The sequence below is a fragment of the Octopus sinensis genome, linkage group LG4, assembly GCF_006345805.1.
Source record: "Octopus sinensis linkage group LG4, ASM634580v1, whole genome shotgun sequence".
Classification (NCBI taxonomy): domain Eukaryota; kingdom Metazoa; phylum Mollusca; class Cephalopoda; order Octopoda; family Octopodidae; genus Octopus; species Octopus sinensis.
Window position 1 is genome coordinate 51308915 of NC_043000.1, and position 17500 is coordinate 51326414.

At 29.5% G+C, this 17500-nt stretch overlaps 1 protein-coding gene across 12 annotated transcripts in view; it reads left to right on the plus strand.

The window, feature by feature from the left end:
* LOC115210389 (bone morphogenetic protein 1) overlaps positions 1-17500 on the plus strand; it is a 2987986-nt gene that overhangs the window by 2395285 nt on the left and 575201 nt on the right. For 11 of the 12 annotated variants that reach the window (XM_029778966.2, XM_029778967.2, XM_029778971.2 and 8 more), the window contains one exon: positions 5622-5684. The exons of the other annotated variant lie outside the window; for it this stretch is intronic. In XM_029778966.2, the coding sequence (XP_029634826.1) occupies positions 5622-5684 (63 nt within the window). The remainder of the gene's footprint in view (positions 1-5621; positions 5685-17500) is intronic. 12 annotated transcript variants of the gene reach the window in all.

Below are 17500 nucleotides of genomic sequence, written 5' to 3' on the forward strand. Positions count from 1 at the left end.
ATATAATTTATATGAGATATAGCATATACATATTCATTTGACAGGAGGAAGCCAAATCTTCACAGCTGTTTCAGAAATTTGGTGACTGGTTGCTGCTTTAATGTATTTTGTAAAAGCAAGCACAATAATTATGCATCACAAATAAACAAAAATATCAACTTGTATGAAGCATGACACATTAAAATCTTCAAGTTGGTAAAACGGAAAAGTTTTGTTGTGAAAATAAGTGACAGTTGTGAATGCAATGATAGTAAGCCACATGTTTAAGATAATACAGAGGCATCAATAAAAACTTGGAGAAATAGGGAGATAAATATTAATGGAGAAATGAACATAGGGAAGAAAGGAAAAAACTGGAATAAAAAATGTTAGTAAAAAGTGAGGAAGGTCGGGTTAAGAAGAGAGGGTTATAAAAAAAAGAGGAGAAAGAATGCAAAAATGAAAGGGCCACTTTGTTGGTTTGAGAAGCTTGAATATCAAGGAGAGGTTGTAAATATAAGTTGGGAAACATGGAGTAGAAAGGAGAGATCAAAGTGAATCAATTAAAAAGCAGATAATGGTAAACGAAATAGTCTTCTACTGTGGAAGCAGTATTTTGGAAACCTGCATAAGTGTCCAAATGTATAGATAAGAATGGGCTGGTAGAAAATATTTAGGAAATAAAAAACAAATGAAAATGAAAATATATAAGAGTGAACCATAATAAAAAAGAAAAAATCTGTTATATAATTGAAATAAAGTATGGAAGACTTTAAAGTTTATTTGAATTAAGATCTGTCATAATTCTAACTAGGCAATTATAATAATATTAATATATTGTTAAGCAACAGCAATTGTTCTAGGTATAATAGTAATTTTATCATCAGCAGTAATAATAAATATGATAATGATGGCAGTAGTGGTTGAATAATACTATCAATAATGAAGACATCATCAATTGCAACAAAGATCCATGAAATAACCATACTAGAGCTAAAGTTAAAAATAATAGTAAAAATCATTCCAATATCAGTGACAGTGTTAATAATAATAATAATAATAATAATCATAATAATAATAATAATCCTTTCTACTAAAGGCACAAGTTCTGACGTTTTATGGGAGGGGACTAATCGATTAAATTGACCCCAGTGTTTCACTTGTACTAAATTTGTCAGCCCCAAAAGGACAAAAAGCAAAGTTGACTTCAGTGTAATGTGAACTCAGAATGTAGCAACAAGCAAAATACCACTAAGCAATTTGTCCAGTGTGCTAACAATTCAGTCAACTCACTGCCTTAATAATAATAATAATAATAATAATGATGATGATGATGATATTATAGTTATTATTATCATCATCATCATCATTATTATTATTATTATCATTATTATTATTATTATTAACAAAAGATGAAATATTGGTTTCAAATTTTGGCACATGGCTAGCTATTTTGAGGGAGGGGTATGTCGACTGCATTGATCCCAATGCTCCACTGGTACTCATTTCATCAACTCTGATGACAAAGTTAGCCTCTGTGAAATTTTTTAACTCAGAAAGTAAAAATGAGTAAAATACCATTATGCTTATCGTCTGGCATGTTAACAATTGTGCCAGCTCACTGCTTTAACAATAGATGTAATAATAATACCATTAATTATAGTAATGGGAAATAGAACAACAGTAAGTGTATTAATGGAAATCATCATCATCATCATTTAACTTCTGCTTTTCATGCTAGCATGGGTTGGACGATTTGACTGAGGACTGGTGAAGCAGATGGCTGCACCAGACTCCAATCTGATCTGGCAGAGTTTCTACAGCTGGATGCTCTTCCTAACACCGACCACCCCGAGAGTGGTTAACTTAAAATATAAGAAGAAATTTAATTGTTGAATACCCAATAATTGCCCTTGGAAAGGTCATTTCTTGTGATACAATGTTTATAATGCAGTGTTTACACTAGACACCAAAATTTGACTAAAGTATAAGTAGGGTCCTCCACTGGTTTGTAAGAGATGCTACTTGGCACATGTCAGTATCTTTCTTTAATATTAAGTGCAAATTTTCTAGTTTGCTGGCAAAGTATATCCATCAACTCAGAGCTAATAGCATTTTACTATAACATCCTTTGGTTTGTAATTAGGTCTGGAAGATTTTACCAGGGCAGTCACACTGCATGAAATTCATACTTGAGATATTCCACAAGAATAACCAGTGTGACACAATAGCATGATGTGTGCAGTTTTCAAAACGTTTTCCTTATTCTGATCAACATAGATACCTATAAACCTGTGTTCTGATCTGACATTTGCATCTTTGCTTATATGCATTTCACCTTCATCTGTTTACATCTATTTATTTGGCCTAGTTAGAATTATGATGTATCTTAATTTGAATAGAACTCTATAGAACTTTCATATGTTTTCAGTTATGTAATAGTTTTTTTCTTTTATTATCGGCCATTCTTATGTATTATCATCTTTGTTTTTTATTTCTGTAAATTTTTAAGCAGCTCCATTCTTACCTTCATGCTTGGACACTTCTTCTAAATCAGGTTACCATAAAATTGCATTGCTTCTTCTACCCAGCAGAAGGCTATTTCATTTACCATTATCTCCTTTTTTAATTGATTCTTTTTGATCTGCCATGTCTACTCTACATTCCTCAACTTAGATTTATAACTTTTCCTTGTCACTCAAGCTTCTCAAACCAACAAAATGGCCCTTTTATTTGTTTTACAATTTTTACTTGCTTCTTTCCTTTCCTTTTTCTATACCCCCCTCTGTCACTGAACCCCTTTCCCACTTTTTACTAGCATATTTGTGCTCTTGTTCTTTACTCCCTTTTTCTCATATTCACCACTCCACTAATATTTATTTCCCTCTTCCTTCAAGTTTTTGTTAATATGCTTGTGTTTTACCTGAAGTATATCATTTACTATTATTGCATTTCTATTTGCCACATCTTTGCAACAAAAATGTTTGGCATTTCCATTTCTCACAATTTATATGAGTTGGTAATATTTTCTTTTATTTACTGAAGATAATTATTGTCTCAGTATGTTTACTTGTTTGCATCAACCAGTCATTGAAAGTTTGAAACAGCTGTAAAGATTTATCATCATGTAATACGAAAATGTATGCGTAAAAGTTTATAAAAATTAATAATTGTTCAATTATCTTTCATCTCTATTTGCCCAAGCTGTGTATTTCTCATAGCCAACTTTTCTTCACCTGGATTATTTTCTCCTGATTAGGAAATTGCAATTGAAGAATCCAACAAGTCCAAGCATTAATTTGGTGTTTGTCTATCCTAAGCTCATACTAGTGCTTTAACAACTACTCTGTGTGTGTGTGTGTGTGTGTGTGTGTGCAGTCATATTTATTTCTTTATTGCCCACAGGGGAGGGGCTAAACATAGAGTGGACAAACAAAGGGGTTAAGTCGATTAAATTGACCCCAATGCATAACTGGTACTTAGTTAATCGACCCTGAAAGGATGAAAGGCAAAGTCGACCTCAGCGGAGTTTGAACTCAGAATGTAACAGCAGATGAAATATCACTAAGCATTTCACCCGGCATGCTAGGAAGACGTCTTGCTGTTGAAATATTCTTGGGGGAAATTTTTTTCCATAGGTAATCAGTATGAAAACACAATGCACTATCAGGTATAGGGTTTGTGTATGCTGGCATGGGTTGGATGGTTTGACTGGTTACTGGCAAGCCAGGAGGCAGCACCAGGCTCCAATCTGATCTGGCAATGTTTCCACAGCTGGATGCTCTTCTTAATGCCAATGATTCCAAGAGTGTAGTGGGTGCTTTTTACATGCCACCAGCATGGGAGCCAGTCAGGCAGCACTGGCAACGACCCATGCATGAATGGTGCTTATTGCGTGCCACCAGCGTGGGGGCCAGTCAGGTGGCACTGGCATCAACCGCAACTAAAATTTCCATTTGATTGTGATTTGATGGCATGGCTGTGTGGTTAGGGAGCTTGCTTCCTAGCTACATTGTTTCGGGTTCAGTCCCACTGCATGGCACTTTGAGTAGGTGTCTTCCACTATAGCCCCGAGCTGACCGGAGCTTTGTGATTGAATTCGGTAGGTGGAAATTACTGCCATGTGTGTATGTGTGCGTACAGCTGCTCAGTGCCTCTCCGAAAGAGAGAGAGGGATATATATATGTGTGTGTGTGTGTGTACATATATATGTGTGTGTATTTTTGTACATATACATACACATACACACACACACATATATATATATATATATATATTATATATATATATATATATATATACATGTATGTATATATAAATGGATTTATATGTATATATTTGTATGTTATATATATATATATAGAGATTTCAATGAAATTCTTTTCATCATTCTATTTAGCTACTACTAATGAATAAAATTTAAAGTTATTGATCTAGTAATAAAAAAGATGTTCCATAATATATTTGTAGAATCTTACTGACCAGAGAAGACAAGCAAATTGTAAATAAGTTAGCATAGACACAACAAAAGTATCTTTTGTTTATTTTACTCATTTTTGGATAAAATATATTTCCAATATATTACTTTGAACATATTATCAATATTACTTTTGTAACCTATTTTGGTTTTGATCAGTGGCTAAATTCAAAGAGATAACCTCAAACAGTACAAACTATCTTTTATTTGTAGTAGTCTCTCCATTATTTTATAGGTTTGAAGTTCCTGCCCATTTGAAGACTGATTGATTTTAATTAGTCTTCTAAAGATGAAAGTAACATGGATAGTTTTCACACTATTTCAGTAATCTTGTTAATGGCATCAAATGAAATGATGCTGGGTACATGGAAGTATGTGTTTTTTTTTTTTTTTGTGTCTGTCTGTGCATGAGCAAATCTGTTTGTGTTGATATTTGTGTGTGTGTTTGTATATATATATAAAATATGTTTCTGATCTATTACTAGTATTACTCCAGCTTCTTTCTACAAGTATTTTCTGCTTATGAATAAAACTGATTTTATTGCCCTCAACAATATTTGTAAAGAACTGCTCCTTGTAAAAAATATTTCTAATTAATGATTTTGTTTCCTGTCACATTGTTATTGTGCAGAATGCATCAAATCTTAATATGCTTTAGATTTATTCATTTAATAGTACTCAATTAAAATATTTGTGATTTCAGTTTTGCATTATTTTCTCAGTTTTACTGCTAAGAATGTGAACTAGGAAAGAGAATGTGAACTAGGAAAGAAATTCTTTTGTTGAAACAGGATAAACACAGTTATATCTGCTAAGAACTGTCTCGCAGATTTGTTGTAACAATTTCCAATATTACTGTAAAAAATATAAATTCAAATACATACATATTATGCAATTGCCTGTGTGTGTATATATGTGTATTTTTGTGTGTATGTGTGTACATCTATGCATGTAAATGTATAGGTGTGATTGTGCACATATGTATGTATGTATACATATGTCTATATATATATATATATATATTAACATATATATACATGCACATACATATACATGTATGGATACATGCACTCTTATAACCTTTATATAAAATGTTTATTTGGGCATGACTAAAACCCCAACATGAAGAAAGAAATTAATTTATATCTGCACTTGTTTCTCACAGATTCTTATTTACAGAGGTCATCAGTCAGTCAGACAGCTGGTCGTGAAATAATGGTTCATGAAGGCAAGATGTTTATTCGTAGCTGTCAATCTTTCTCGATTCTGTGATGCTCTTCTATCTCTTTTGACTCCATAGGCAAGATCATTATACCATTGTGATATATAAAGCAGTGCATCCAATATTTATTTGTATGTTTTACTAGGCTATTTTAAATTCCATATGCAACTGTTTGTGTGTGTGTATATATATATATCTATATATATATATCTATATATATATATATATATATATATACACACACATACACCATGCACACGCATATACATACACAATTTAATATATGTTCATACATAATTATACACCTAAATCCATATAGTTTTCTATATGTACACACATGCAGAACTGCACATATGTTATACAGATACATATAATACATACACACAACACACACACACATGTACACACTAATATATATAAGAGAGAGAAAGGGTGAAAAAATAAACATTCAGATATTCACACATTTGTGATTAGTCCTGCAGCAGTGTAGAGATTTGTTCCTTAAATATCTGCCCTAAATGTTTTCGCTGATAGCTGAAAATCTCAGGCAAATCTTCCATCATCTTCATCATCATGGTATAATGATCTTTTCTCATCATTTCTGCCTCAGCCTTTCAGTTCTTCCTTCTTATATCTATATCTATGTAACATACCTACATATATATATATATGCATATATATGCATAAATATATATATGCATATATATATATGTATGCATATATATATATATAATATATATATATATATTAACATATATATACATGCACATACATATACATGTATGGATACATGCACTCTTATAACCTTTATATAAAATGTTTATTTGGGCATGACTAAAACCCCAACATGAAGAAAGAAATTAATTTATATCTGCACTTGTTTCTCACAGATTCTTATTTACAGAGGTCATCAGTCAGTCAGACAGCTGGTCGTGAAATAATGGTTCATGAAGGCAAGATGTTTATTCGTAGCTGTCAATCTTTCTCGATTCTGTGATGCTCTTCTATCTCTTTTGACTCCATAGGCAAGATCATTATACCATTGTGATATATAAAGCAGTGCATCCAATATTTATTTGTATGTTTTACTAGGCTATTTTAAATTCCATATGCAACTGTTTGTGTGTGTGTATATATATATCTATATATATATATCTATATATATATATATATATATATACACACACATACACCATGCACACGCATATACATACACAATTTAATATATGTTCATACATAATTATACACCTAAATCCATATAGTTTTCTATATGTACACACATGCAGAACTGCACATATGTTATACAGATACATATAATACATACACACAACACACACACACATGTACACACTAATATATATAAGAGAGAGAGAGGGTGAAAAAATAAACATTCAGATATTCACACATTTGTGATTAGTCCTGCAGCAGTGTAGAGATTTGTTCCTTAAATATCTGCCCTAAATGTTTTCGCTGATAGCTGAAAATCTCAGGCAAATCTTCCATCATCTTCATCATCATGGTATAATGATCTTTTCTCATCATTTCTGCCTCAGCCTTTCAGTTCTTCCTTCTTATATCTATATCTATGTAACATACCTACATATATATATATATGCATATATATGCATAAATATATATATGCATATATATATATGTATGCATATATATATATATATATATATATGATGGTATTTCTTTTCTCCTGTGCATGGAAAAATATCTTGTAATATTGGCAAGAATAAATTACTCCACAATTGCTCTTTGAAAGCAATTCTGGGTAATATAATTGTATCTGAGCTGCACCAAAAATCTTTAACCTTGTAAATTTGGGGTAAAAAAAGAGATGAAGAATATATATTTCTGAAATATGCATTATTGAGCAACTTGGTGTATTATTAAATATTTTCACTTCAGAAGAGTGATATATGAAATGGAATTAATTTTTTATAGCAGGCATTTGAAAGTAAGACAAAATTTCAAAAACAGAAAAATATTCAAGTAGGCTACATTTTTCTATGATAATTTAAGAAATAAGAGAATTGTTTGATATGTTTTCAAAATTTGTAGGAATATAATACTATAGCATAAATTAGAATTTATAAGTTCTATATGTGTTATGTAAGCAGTCTAAACCTTTATTTGGTTATGTGCCTATGATAACATATTTTTAATTGTTATTTATATATATATATGTATGTATGTATGTATGTATGTATGTATGTATGTATGTGAGTGTGTGTCTGTGTATGTGTATATATATCAGATTTGTTTGTATAGTGTTAGTTATGGCGTACAGTATGTAACCAGCATTTAGAACTCCTTCCATTCTTTTATATTCTTAAAAGCTGAAGCTGTGAAAAGAATTCGTGGCATTGAGTTAAAATTTCTTGCAACTGGTCTCCATAGTTATAAAGATCACAGACTGTGTATCTGTCTATGTGTGTGTGTGTGTGTGTGTGTGCTTATAAAGGCATGCATGTATATATGTATAGAATACATAGGCAGACAGTTTTCATTCTAGATTTAGCCTTTAGGGAAGTGTTTTTACTTTTTGGGTTAATGTTATTGATTTTTTTTTTACTTCAAGAGGAATATCTCAAAAATGATCAAACTTGAAAATTTATTGGTAAATTAATGGTAGTCAACATTGATTAGGAGAATTAATCAATGGATTCAAATGTATTAACCTTCTTTAAACTAAAAATATAAAATAGCTTATAACACAAAAAAAAGAAAACACGTAAACAAAAACACAGAAATTGACATTACTATAAAATAGTAAGAGAATCAGGGAGGGAGAAACAGAGAAGGATGGCAATAAAAAATAGTAAAATTCATGTTTACTATTGTTATTAGGCTGTATTCATTAATACAATAGAATATCAATATTATCCTCAGAAAAATGTTGGCTGTTGATTGTGAGCGAGGATCAAAATAGAGTAAACAAGTAGTAGTGTTAGTCTACATAGTTAGGCTGTATTGGCTACAAGCAATGAAATATTGACTTATATATGAATTATAAACAGTTGTTCATTAATTAGTGGCAGCCTGAAATTGCTAGCTTACTTGTACTTGAATGAATAGCTATGGCTACATTCAGTAAACAAATACATGGCTTGAGGATATACTATTGAATGTTGAACAGTGTATCACAAATATAGATATGAATTAAGTTCGTCTTCTACAACCTATTTCTACTATTTTTTTCCTTTATTAAATATGACAAACATGCAGAAAAAGAAAGAAAGAAAATATAAGAAAAAAGATTTTAATGTTGGAGTAAATTATTATTTTATTATTATTATCATTATTAATATTATTATTATTTATTTTATTTTATTTATCACTTTTTTTTTATTAAAAAAACTAAGGCTTCTAGTTTATTATTCAACCAAATTCTGTTCAGAATTAGTGTGAGAAGATAAATGAAAACATAAAATCTAGTTGCATCAAATGCTGAAGTATCAATTAGAGACACTATGAAAGAGCAATATTTTAAATGGAATCATATATATATATATATATATATATGCACATTATATACATATATTCTCTACATTGTAAAAGTAGATTTTAAGTCTTTATTACTTATATAGTGATTATTACATCTAGCATTCTGAATTCTGATATTCCTGTGTACTCTCTCTTAGTTTTTAAATGAATGCAGAAGATTTGGGTAATACATTAAGTATCTTACACAGATTTGAAAATCTGAGACAGTACAAAAACACATAGCATTTTATTGTTCTACAAATGTACCATTGATAAATATTTGAGATCTATCAATAATAAAGCAAGAATGAAGTGGTGATACATTTGACAATTTCATCAATCCGTTGCCTCAAATATATAATTTTGATTTTCAGTGTATTACTCATTAAAGTACTAAACATTTGAAAGGATGCTCCACATCTAAGTTCTCTAGGTCTTGAATGTTTATTGCTAATTCAGCCATGTTTTTAAATAGCAAAGTAAATAGTGTGTCAGATATTAATAACCTAATGATGAAATACAGATTTTTATTTCTAATATATCACATTTGTGCATTTTAGTAAATTTACTATTTTGCATAATAACTACAGCAACAGCTATCATGTAGTGTTTTAAATTTTAGAGTGTAGTAAGCCAGCATTTTAGGGAAGCAATATTATGTATTGTTTTCAATTTCTTAACATATATATATAAGGTGGTGCTCCAGCATGACTGCTGTAAAAATACTGAAACAAGTAAAAGAATAATAAATATATATATATATATATAATGCAACTAGATTTTATGCTTCCATTTGATATATATACACATATATACATGCATACACACACATATATATATGTGTGTATGTTTAATTATTATTTCTTGAGCAACTCATAATCAATAGCAATTTTTGATCCTATATATAATTTAAAACTTACGCAACAACATGAAAATAGTAACAATATAGTTTGCTTGGTTACTTGGCAGCATCATTAAAAGAAATAATGGTTATAACCATATCACTATAGATATGTTACATATCTAGGCGACATACATGAAATAGATTTGTAGTATTTCACAGAAGTCCATAAAAAGTACATGTAACATATATAATTATTAAAAGTGGAATTTTGAATGAATTCTTCATCAGTAACATTAAACTAGAAAATTATTTTCAATCGAAAATCTTAGTATGATGTCTCATTTATTGATTCAAAGTGTATGTTGTGCATGGAATGATACACATATATATATTTTTTAGAGCAACCAAAGTTAGAAAATACTATGATATTTGATGGGCAATCAATTTCTTAATGTTACCAACCAATTATTTGTCTATTCCACTTGAAATGGTCTAGTTTCAATAAAGAACTTTTAAATATGGAACACTGTCTTTCAAGTCTATTCAGAAGTAGTCTTGTAACATTTTCCACTTTCTGTTTTTGTATCCTCCTATTTTCTAACGGAAATTTCTTAAATCAGGTTTATTATGGTTGCGATTAACTTAGTATAAGCCTATCTTTGCTACATTTTTTATCAGGTGCTTGATATTTTAGTCTAAAATATTGAAATGTTTTAAATCTTAGACTGTATTTAAAACAATATGTCATAGACCTTATTGTACTCAAGGAAATCCAATAACATTTGCACATTCACCACACATATTCACATTCCCTCACAGACATAAAATAATTATTGGCGTCCATGCCCACAAATATACGCATGCATTTATTGCCAACCTTAGGCAAATAACCAAATAATCGAAGTTGTTTAATTGCAAAATACTGCATTCAGCACACATCAACTCTTTGCCTCAAGATTCATTGCATTCATATTGTCTCATTACTGGAATTTATTAAAAATATAAATCTCCTTGTTATGATTTATACATTTAAAATATGATAATATTTCTCTTGTTTCAATTATGAAACTAATGCTGGGTTAAAATGATTCATGACTAGAGGGTATGGCAAGTGGGTTTAGAATAGTACTGTTCTGATTATTGTCACTGAAATACTATTGAAAACTCTTATTTCTTGTAGCATTCTGATAACATTTCTGTATCTCTTCAGTATCTCCATGGTAGTTTTAATAGTGATTTTGATATCTTGATACTAGATTAAAACTCGTCAGTGTCCAGATTAATTTTACACAAAACTATGATTTATCTGCATTTAAATTTATCATAACTATTTGTTAGTAAATATTCTTATTGAGAAATAATATTGAAGAATTCTTCATTTTATTCAGTGGTGTAATAGCAACTTTATTCATCTCAGCCTCTATTTGAGGTAATACCATTCAAATATTTAAAAATTATTGTTAACCAGAGATGAATGATTTCCTTGTGACCTTCTAAAGTTAAGTTCCAAGTTAGTTTTTTATGTTATACATTAGGTCTTTACTTTTTAACAATTCAAATATATCTTTGCAATGTACAAGGAGTAGTAGTGACATTGTAACAGACATTCAACTTGGGTACAAACACAGTTATATTCTTTATGCATTTTTACAAATTATTTGAACTGAAATATAGAAGGCTAAATTTTGCACTTAAGGTAAATTGAGCGAATATGCCTTAGAAAAGAATGAATGAAAGAGGAGAGACAGAACAAATTTGAATGCTAGGGGATCATGAGACCTGCAAAGTTGACCTTTACTTATCTAGTATCAATAGAACTTAAGAAGAGTTCAAGCACTCAGTTAATGAGTTTACTGTAATACCAGTGGCTAGATACAACCTGCTAAGTTTACTCAGTTTTTCTATTTATTTCTTTATGCCATACATTGTCAAAGAGCCAATGTAGTAGAATTCACACTTCTCAGAAATGCCATTGTTGAGCTTTATCAGAAGTTTGGCTTTATCTTTTATTTAAAAAATTTTTGGGGATTTTGAGAAACAGTTATTTAATGCATTGGACTTATCATTAGATCTAAATGTATGCATGTTATAATGATAAATGTAGAAACCAATAGCTATGACTCCTAGTCTCCATAAGTTAGTGCCAACACCACCAACACAGTGGCAGTATGATGCATAAAACTAGAAATTATGTCCAAATATCAGATAGAACCAGATTACACCCAGCTGGATTAGCAAAGGTTGACTGTAGTATTAAAACATTTTTAAACTAGACAAACAACTTCATTTTGTAGAAGGAGGGGATATAGTCAGTTTGATTAACTTAAGAGCATTATTGAAGCTTACTTTATTAACCCTGTGTTTATAAAAAGTAAATTTGACGATGGCAGGATTATTAATAATACTTCTTGTACATGAATTTATGAATGTTTCTTAGGGGAAATGATTGCAATGTTCTTTGCAATGAAAATAAGCTTAGCACAATTAAAATGACATAATCTTCAAAGGAACTAGTAAATCCATCAGCTTAGTAACTTAAAGCAAGACTGTTTTATTAGTTTACTACTAAAAAGAAGAAAAATTTTAAAGATAATTTTTTTCTAATAGATTGTTGTTTTTTTTTTGGCTTTTGAATAAAAAAAAAACATACCAACAACTAAACATCAGGAGAAATACAGAATCAAGCAAAAATAGAATTTTTTCATGATTTTGTTGGTTTCCAAATTGACAGTGAAAGATCACAGGTTATGAAATGAAATGAAGAGACAGAATTTTTATTTCTATCAGAAAACAGTTTCTTTTGCCATCAGTGCCAGAGCGAAAATCTCTTGACATTAAATCACTGTAGGATGTTATGCATTTTGGTGCCTGCTCACCCACACATTTGTGCACATACATGTGTGTGTGTGTGATGTATATATGTCTATGAGCATTTCTATATGCATATATATATATGTGTGTGTGTGTGAAGTTCGATTAAAATTAAGGTTTAGACAGGAGACATTAAATGGTAGAATCAAAACCTTGTTTTGGATAAACCCCAGGTAGAGTGCCTGCAGGGCATGTTTAGGTTCATCACTTATGGTAGTATTATATACCCACTTCTAGCTTGGACAAAATGCAAATCTTATAACTTTTGAAGCCTATTGCATCACCTGATGAGGCTCCTTGGCACTGTGAGATGCATCTGATATCATTACATCATTTCCCACCCACTAGAGAGTAGTGCAGAAGGCAACCTAAATAATTGTTTTACTAGATAAAGCTTCATGTTACACTTCATCTTCCATATCAGTCATCTAGTATAGATATATGTATATGTGTATGTATATATATGGGCATATATTTATCTATGTATGAGTGAATATACATATCTATATAGATACATATGGATATATATATATATGGATATATATATATATATATCTGTGTATGTATGCATGGATATGTATGTATGCATGGATATATATGTATGTATGTATACACACACACACATACACATCAGGTAGTTCTTTATAATTTTAAAACTTCTATTCTGGGATAGGCAATAAAAAAATTAGTAGAATTGGTTCATTTTAAAGTAAATAAACAAATAAAATGAATCTAGCCAATTATTTTAATGGTTTCTTTTTATGGCAAGTATGCACTTTTACATGCTTTAATTTGAAAAAAATTACCACCCAAAGAATACTTGCTTAGCTATGCAACTTAAGTTTGTAGCAAGTTTAGAATATCAAACAACTATTCCCTTTCTCTCTCAGTTGCTCACTACACATATATACATGCTCACACAAACAAACATATTCACATATGTGTTTATGGATGCTTATGGCCAAAGATGAAGTGAATATCGAATGTAAAGACTGAATCCATGACTGCTTTGATGATACCGGAATCCCTTAGAACGCTGAGGTTTTGGAATAGCATTACAAAAAAGGCATGTGTTCTGTTCCTTACTCTGGTTCTTACTTTTTATTAAGTGTCAAGTTCACTCTATGTATCTCCCTAATAGTTTCTCAAAAGAAATTTAATCCATTGCGGTTCACTGAATAAAAGCATAAAATATAAATTCAATATTAAACTCTCCTACATCCATAAACCAATAAATACATACATGTATGTGTATGTGTGGAAAAAGAGAGAGATGGATGAGTGAGAAATAGCTTATTTTAGTTTACAAAATAAACATAGTCCTTTATAATTGTTATTTCTTGTAGGTTATATATATATGTGTATATATATATATATATATATATATATATATATATATATATATATATATAGATATATATATATATTTATGTATATATATATATATATATATATATTTTTGTATATATATATATATATATATATATATATATATATATATATATAATATTTTTGTATATTATATATATATATATATATATATATTTTTGTATATTATATATATATATATATATATATATTTTTGTATATATATATATATATATATATATATATATTTTGTATATATATATATATATATATAATATATATATATATATATATGCAGGAAATCTAATGCAATTGTGAATTTTTAAGGGATAAATTACTGAAGTAAATTCTCAGTCTACTTGCATACTTCAGAAATCTGATTTCAATTCGTTCACTTAAAAACATTGAGATAATGCAGCTCAGAATACGATCCATGTCTTCAAACTTGATTGTCATCACCACTATGCTCTTCTCTCTGAATCTCTTATATTCTCTCCCTAATAATTCTTTCTGTCTTTATCTTTTAGTCTAATTCTTTCCATCTTTATCTTTTAGTCTGTCTGTACTTGCCTTAAACTCTTCTTTCGTGGTCTCTCTCTCTCCTTCCCTCTCGCTCTCTCTCTTTCTCTCTAGTTTGTGTCTTCTCTCCCTTTTATGCTCCTTCTCTTTCTCTCCCTTTTGTCTTCTCTCTCTCTTTCTTTCTTTAACTCTTTATCCTACCATATTTTTCGATATGCATCTCCTTATCTATATCTATAACTTTCTCTCCCCCTTACATCTCTCTCTCTCTCTCTGTTTTTCTCTCTGTCACTTCCATCATTTATCTTTGCTGTTTGAGCTAAGCTTAAAAAAACTTGATACCTATTTCTCTGTAAATTATTACTTTTTCAAAATTTTCTGTTTTCCCAATTTTTGTGTTATAAATTACATCCAGAGTTAATATGTTTTTGTAATAAAATTATTGCACAAAAAAATTATCTTATCCCATAAAATCTATTTATATATATATATATATATATACTCATTAGGAAAATAAAACAAAGCAAGGTGATATTTTTTAGCAGTTTGATATTTTCATCTCAACTGTATTCTTCAATTGTTTCCATTTTAAAATACATTTTGTACTTCGCAAACAGTTAAGGTATTCTCTGAGTTACACATTTTGTAACCAATCTATAATCATTATAGTTTCATAATGTCACTGCTATAAAAATCATTTTCTGTAATTCATTGGGAATGCAATGTAAACATGGTTATATTTCGAATTGGTCGAACAATTGCTATAACCATTGGACTATCAAGTTTTGATGGAGAACTGCTCTGCTTCAAAGGAAACTTCTCAAAACAAGACTATTAATTAGGATTTAATAGTGTTTTATAAATGATGTAATTACTAAGCATCTATTAACTAGCAAAAATGACAATAGATATTTTATTAAAATTTAATTTCTATCTCCTTAGATGATAATCTACAAATTATTAAAAGTAGAAAAGAAATTGTCATTGCTCTTACATATTGCAGTGCAGAAAGTGATTCAAAAACATATGACAAAGATAATAATGAGGGTTTTTGTTATAAGTTGTAGAATATATCCAAGTTCCATGACTAAATCTAACCACTGCTCTCTGGAATGACATTTAATGGCTTCACTTCTTGTAATTATTTTATTTTTACTGGTTAGTAGTCATTCATCATATTGACTGCTATCCAGAACAACTTTCAACCGAATGTCTGAAATGATGTAGTAGTCTACTATGAAAAAGAAGAAGAAATACAATATTTTTCTAAATTTATTATTTTCTTAGTTTATGACTGATTCAGAAACAATTTATGAACCTATATGAGATATATGTTTTTTCAATAAATAAAAAGTATTTCGTAGAAATGTATTAAAAATAAGTAGGCTATGTGTATATGTGTGTGTATAAATATGTGTCTGTGTACATTTTTATAAACACATACACTCTCTCTTTTTCTCGCTCACACACATGCACACATTCACACACATACATTTACATGCATACAAATAGGATGCACAAAGTCATGCACATATCTCTTTCGTATAGTTTTCTCAAGTGAAAGGCTATTTCATAAAATTATTGTGAAATTTTCATATTAATTCTCTCAGGAACTTTAAAAAAGATAATGGTTCAGGTAGAAGTAGATTTGTATAAAAAACAGTGATCTTTTGGCATCATTTCCTCACGCGGTTTTCATTAACTGATTGACTGCTGAATGTATTTTCATCCTTCAAAGCCTATTTAATTTAAATTTTAAATCAGTAACTAAATTTTATGTGTGTAAAAATGCATGCATACAAACACATACACACACACATGTGCACGTACACACACAGCCATGCAGCTTATAATGGGGTTTTTGTTGCAGTTACAGACATCTGTATCAACCGTTGGGCTTGTGTTCTCTATTGCAGCCTTGGGTTCATCTGCAACTTCTGATTAAAAGATTTGCTGGACCAAAATTTGTGGCAGGCTATCGTGTGTGTGTGTGTGTTGGGGAGGGGGCACATGGTTGTGTATGAATGTATGAGTTTATGTGCATGTGAACATGGGTGTGTGTGTTTATGGACATATATACATACACACACACACACATATATATATATGGCTGTATATATATATATATATATATATATATATGTATGTGTGTATATATATATGTATGTGTGTGTATATATATATATGTGTGTATCAATATATATATATATATATTTATAAATGTGCACATAAATATATATTTGTATTTGTATGTATATATATTATCTATATGTATATATGCATATACATCCAAGTATATATACATATATTTATGTGTAGGTGTGTATATATATATATATGGGTGTATGTATATATATATATATATATATATATATATATATATATAGTTGGAATTTACAAAAAAAAATAACGAAGGCAGATGTGTAACAACAAACAGTGTATTAGTTTAAAGCTCTGGAAGGTGGGAGAGTCTTATATATATATATATACGTGTATGTATATATATTATATATATATATATATAATATATATATATAGATAATTAGATTGATAGATATATGTATGGGTCTATATATATGTTTATATATATATATATGTGTGTGTATATATGTGTTTGTGTATATAAGTGTGTGTGTGTATATATATATATATACATATATATATATATATTTGTGTATGTGTTTGTATATATATATATATATATATATATATATATATATATATGTGT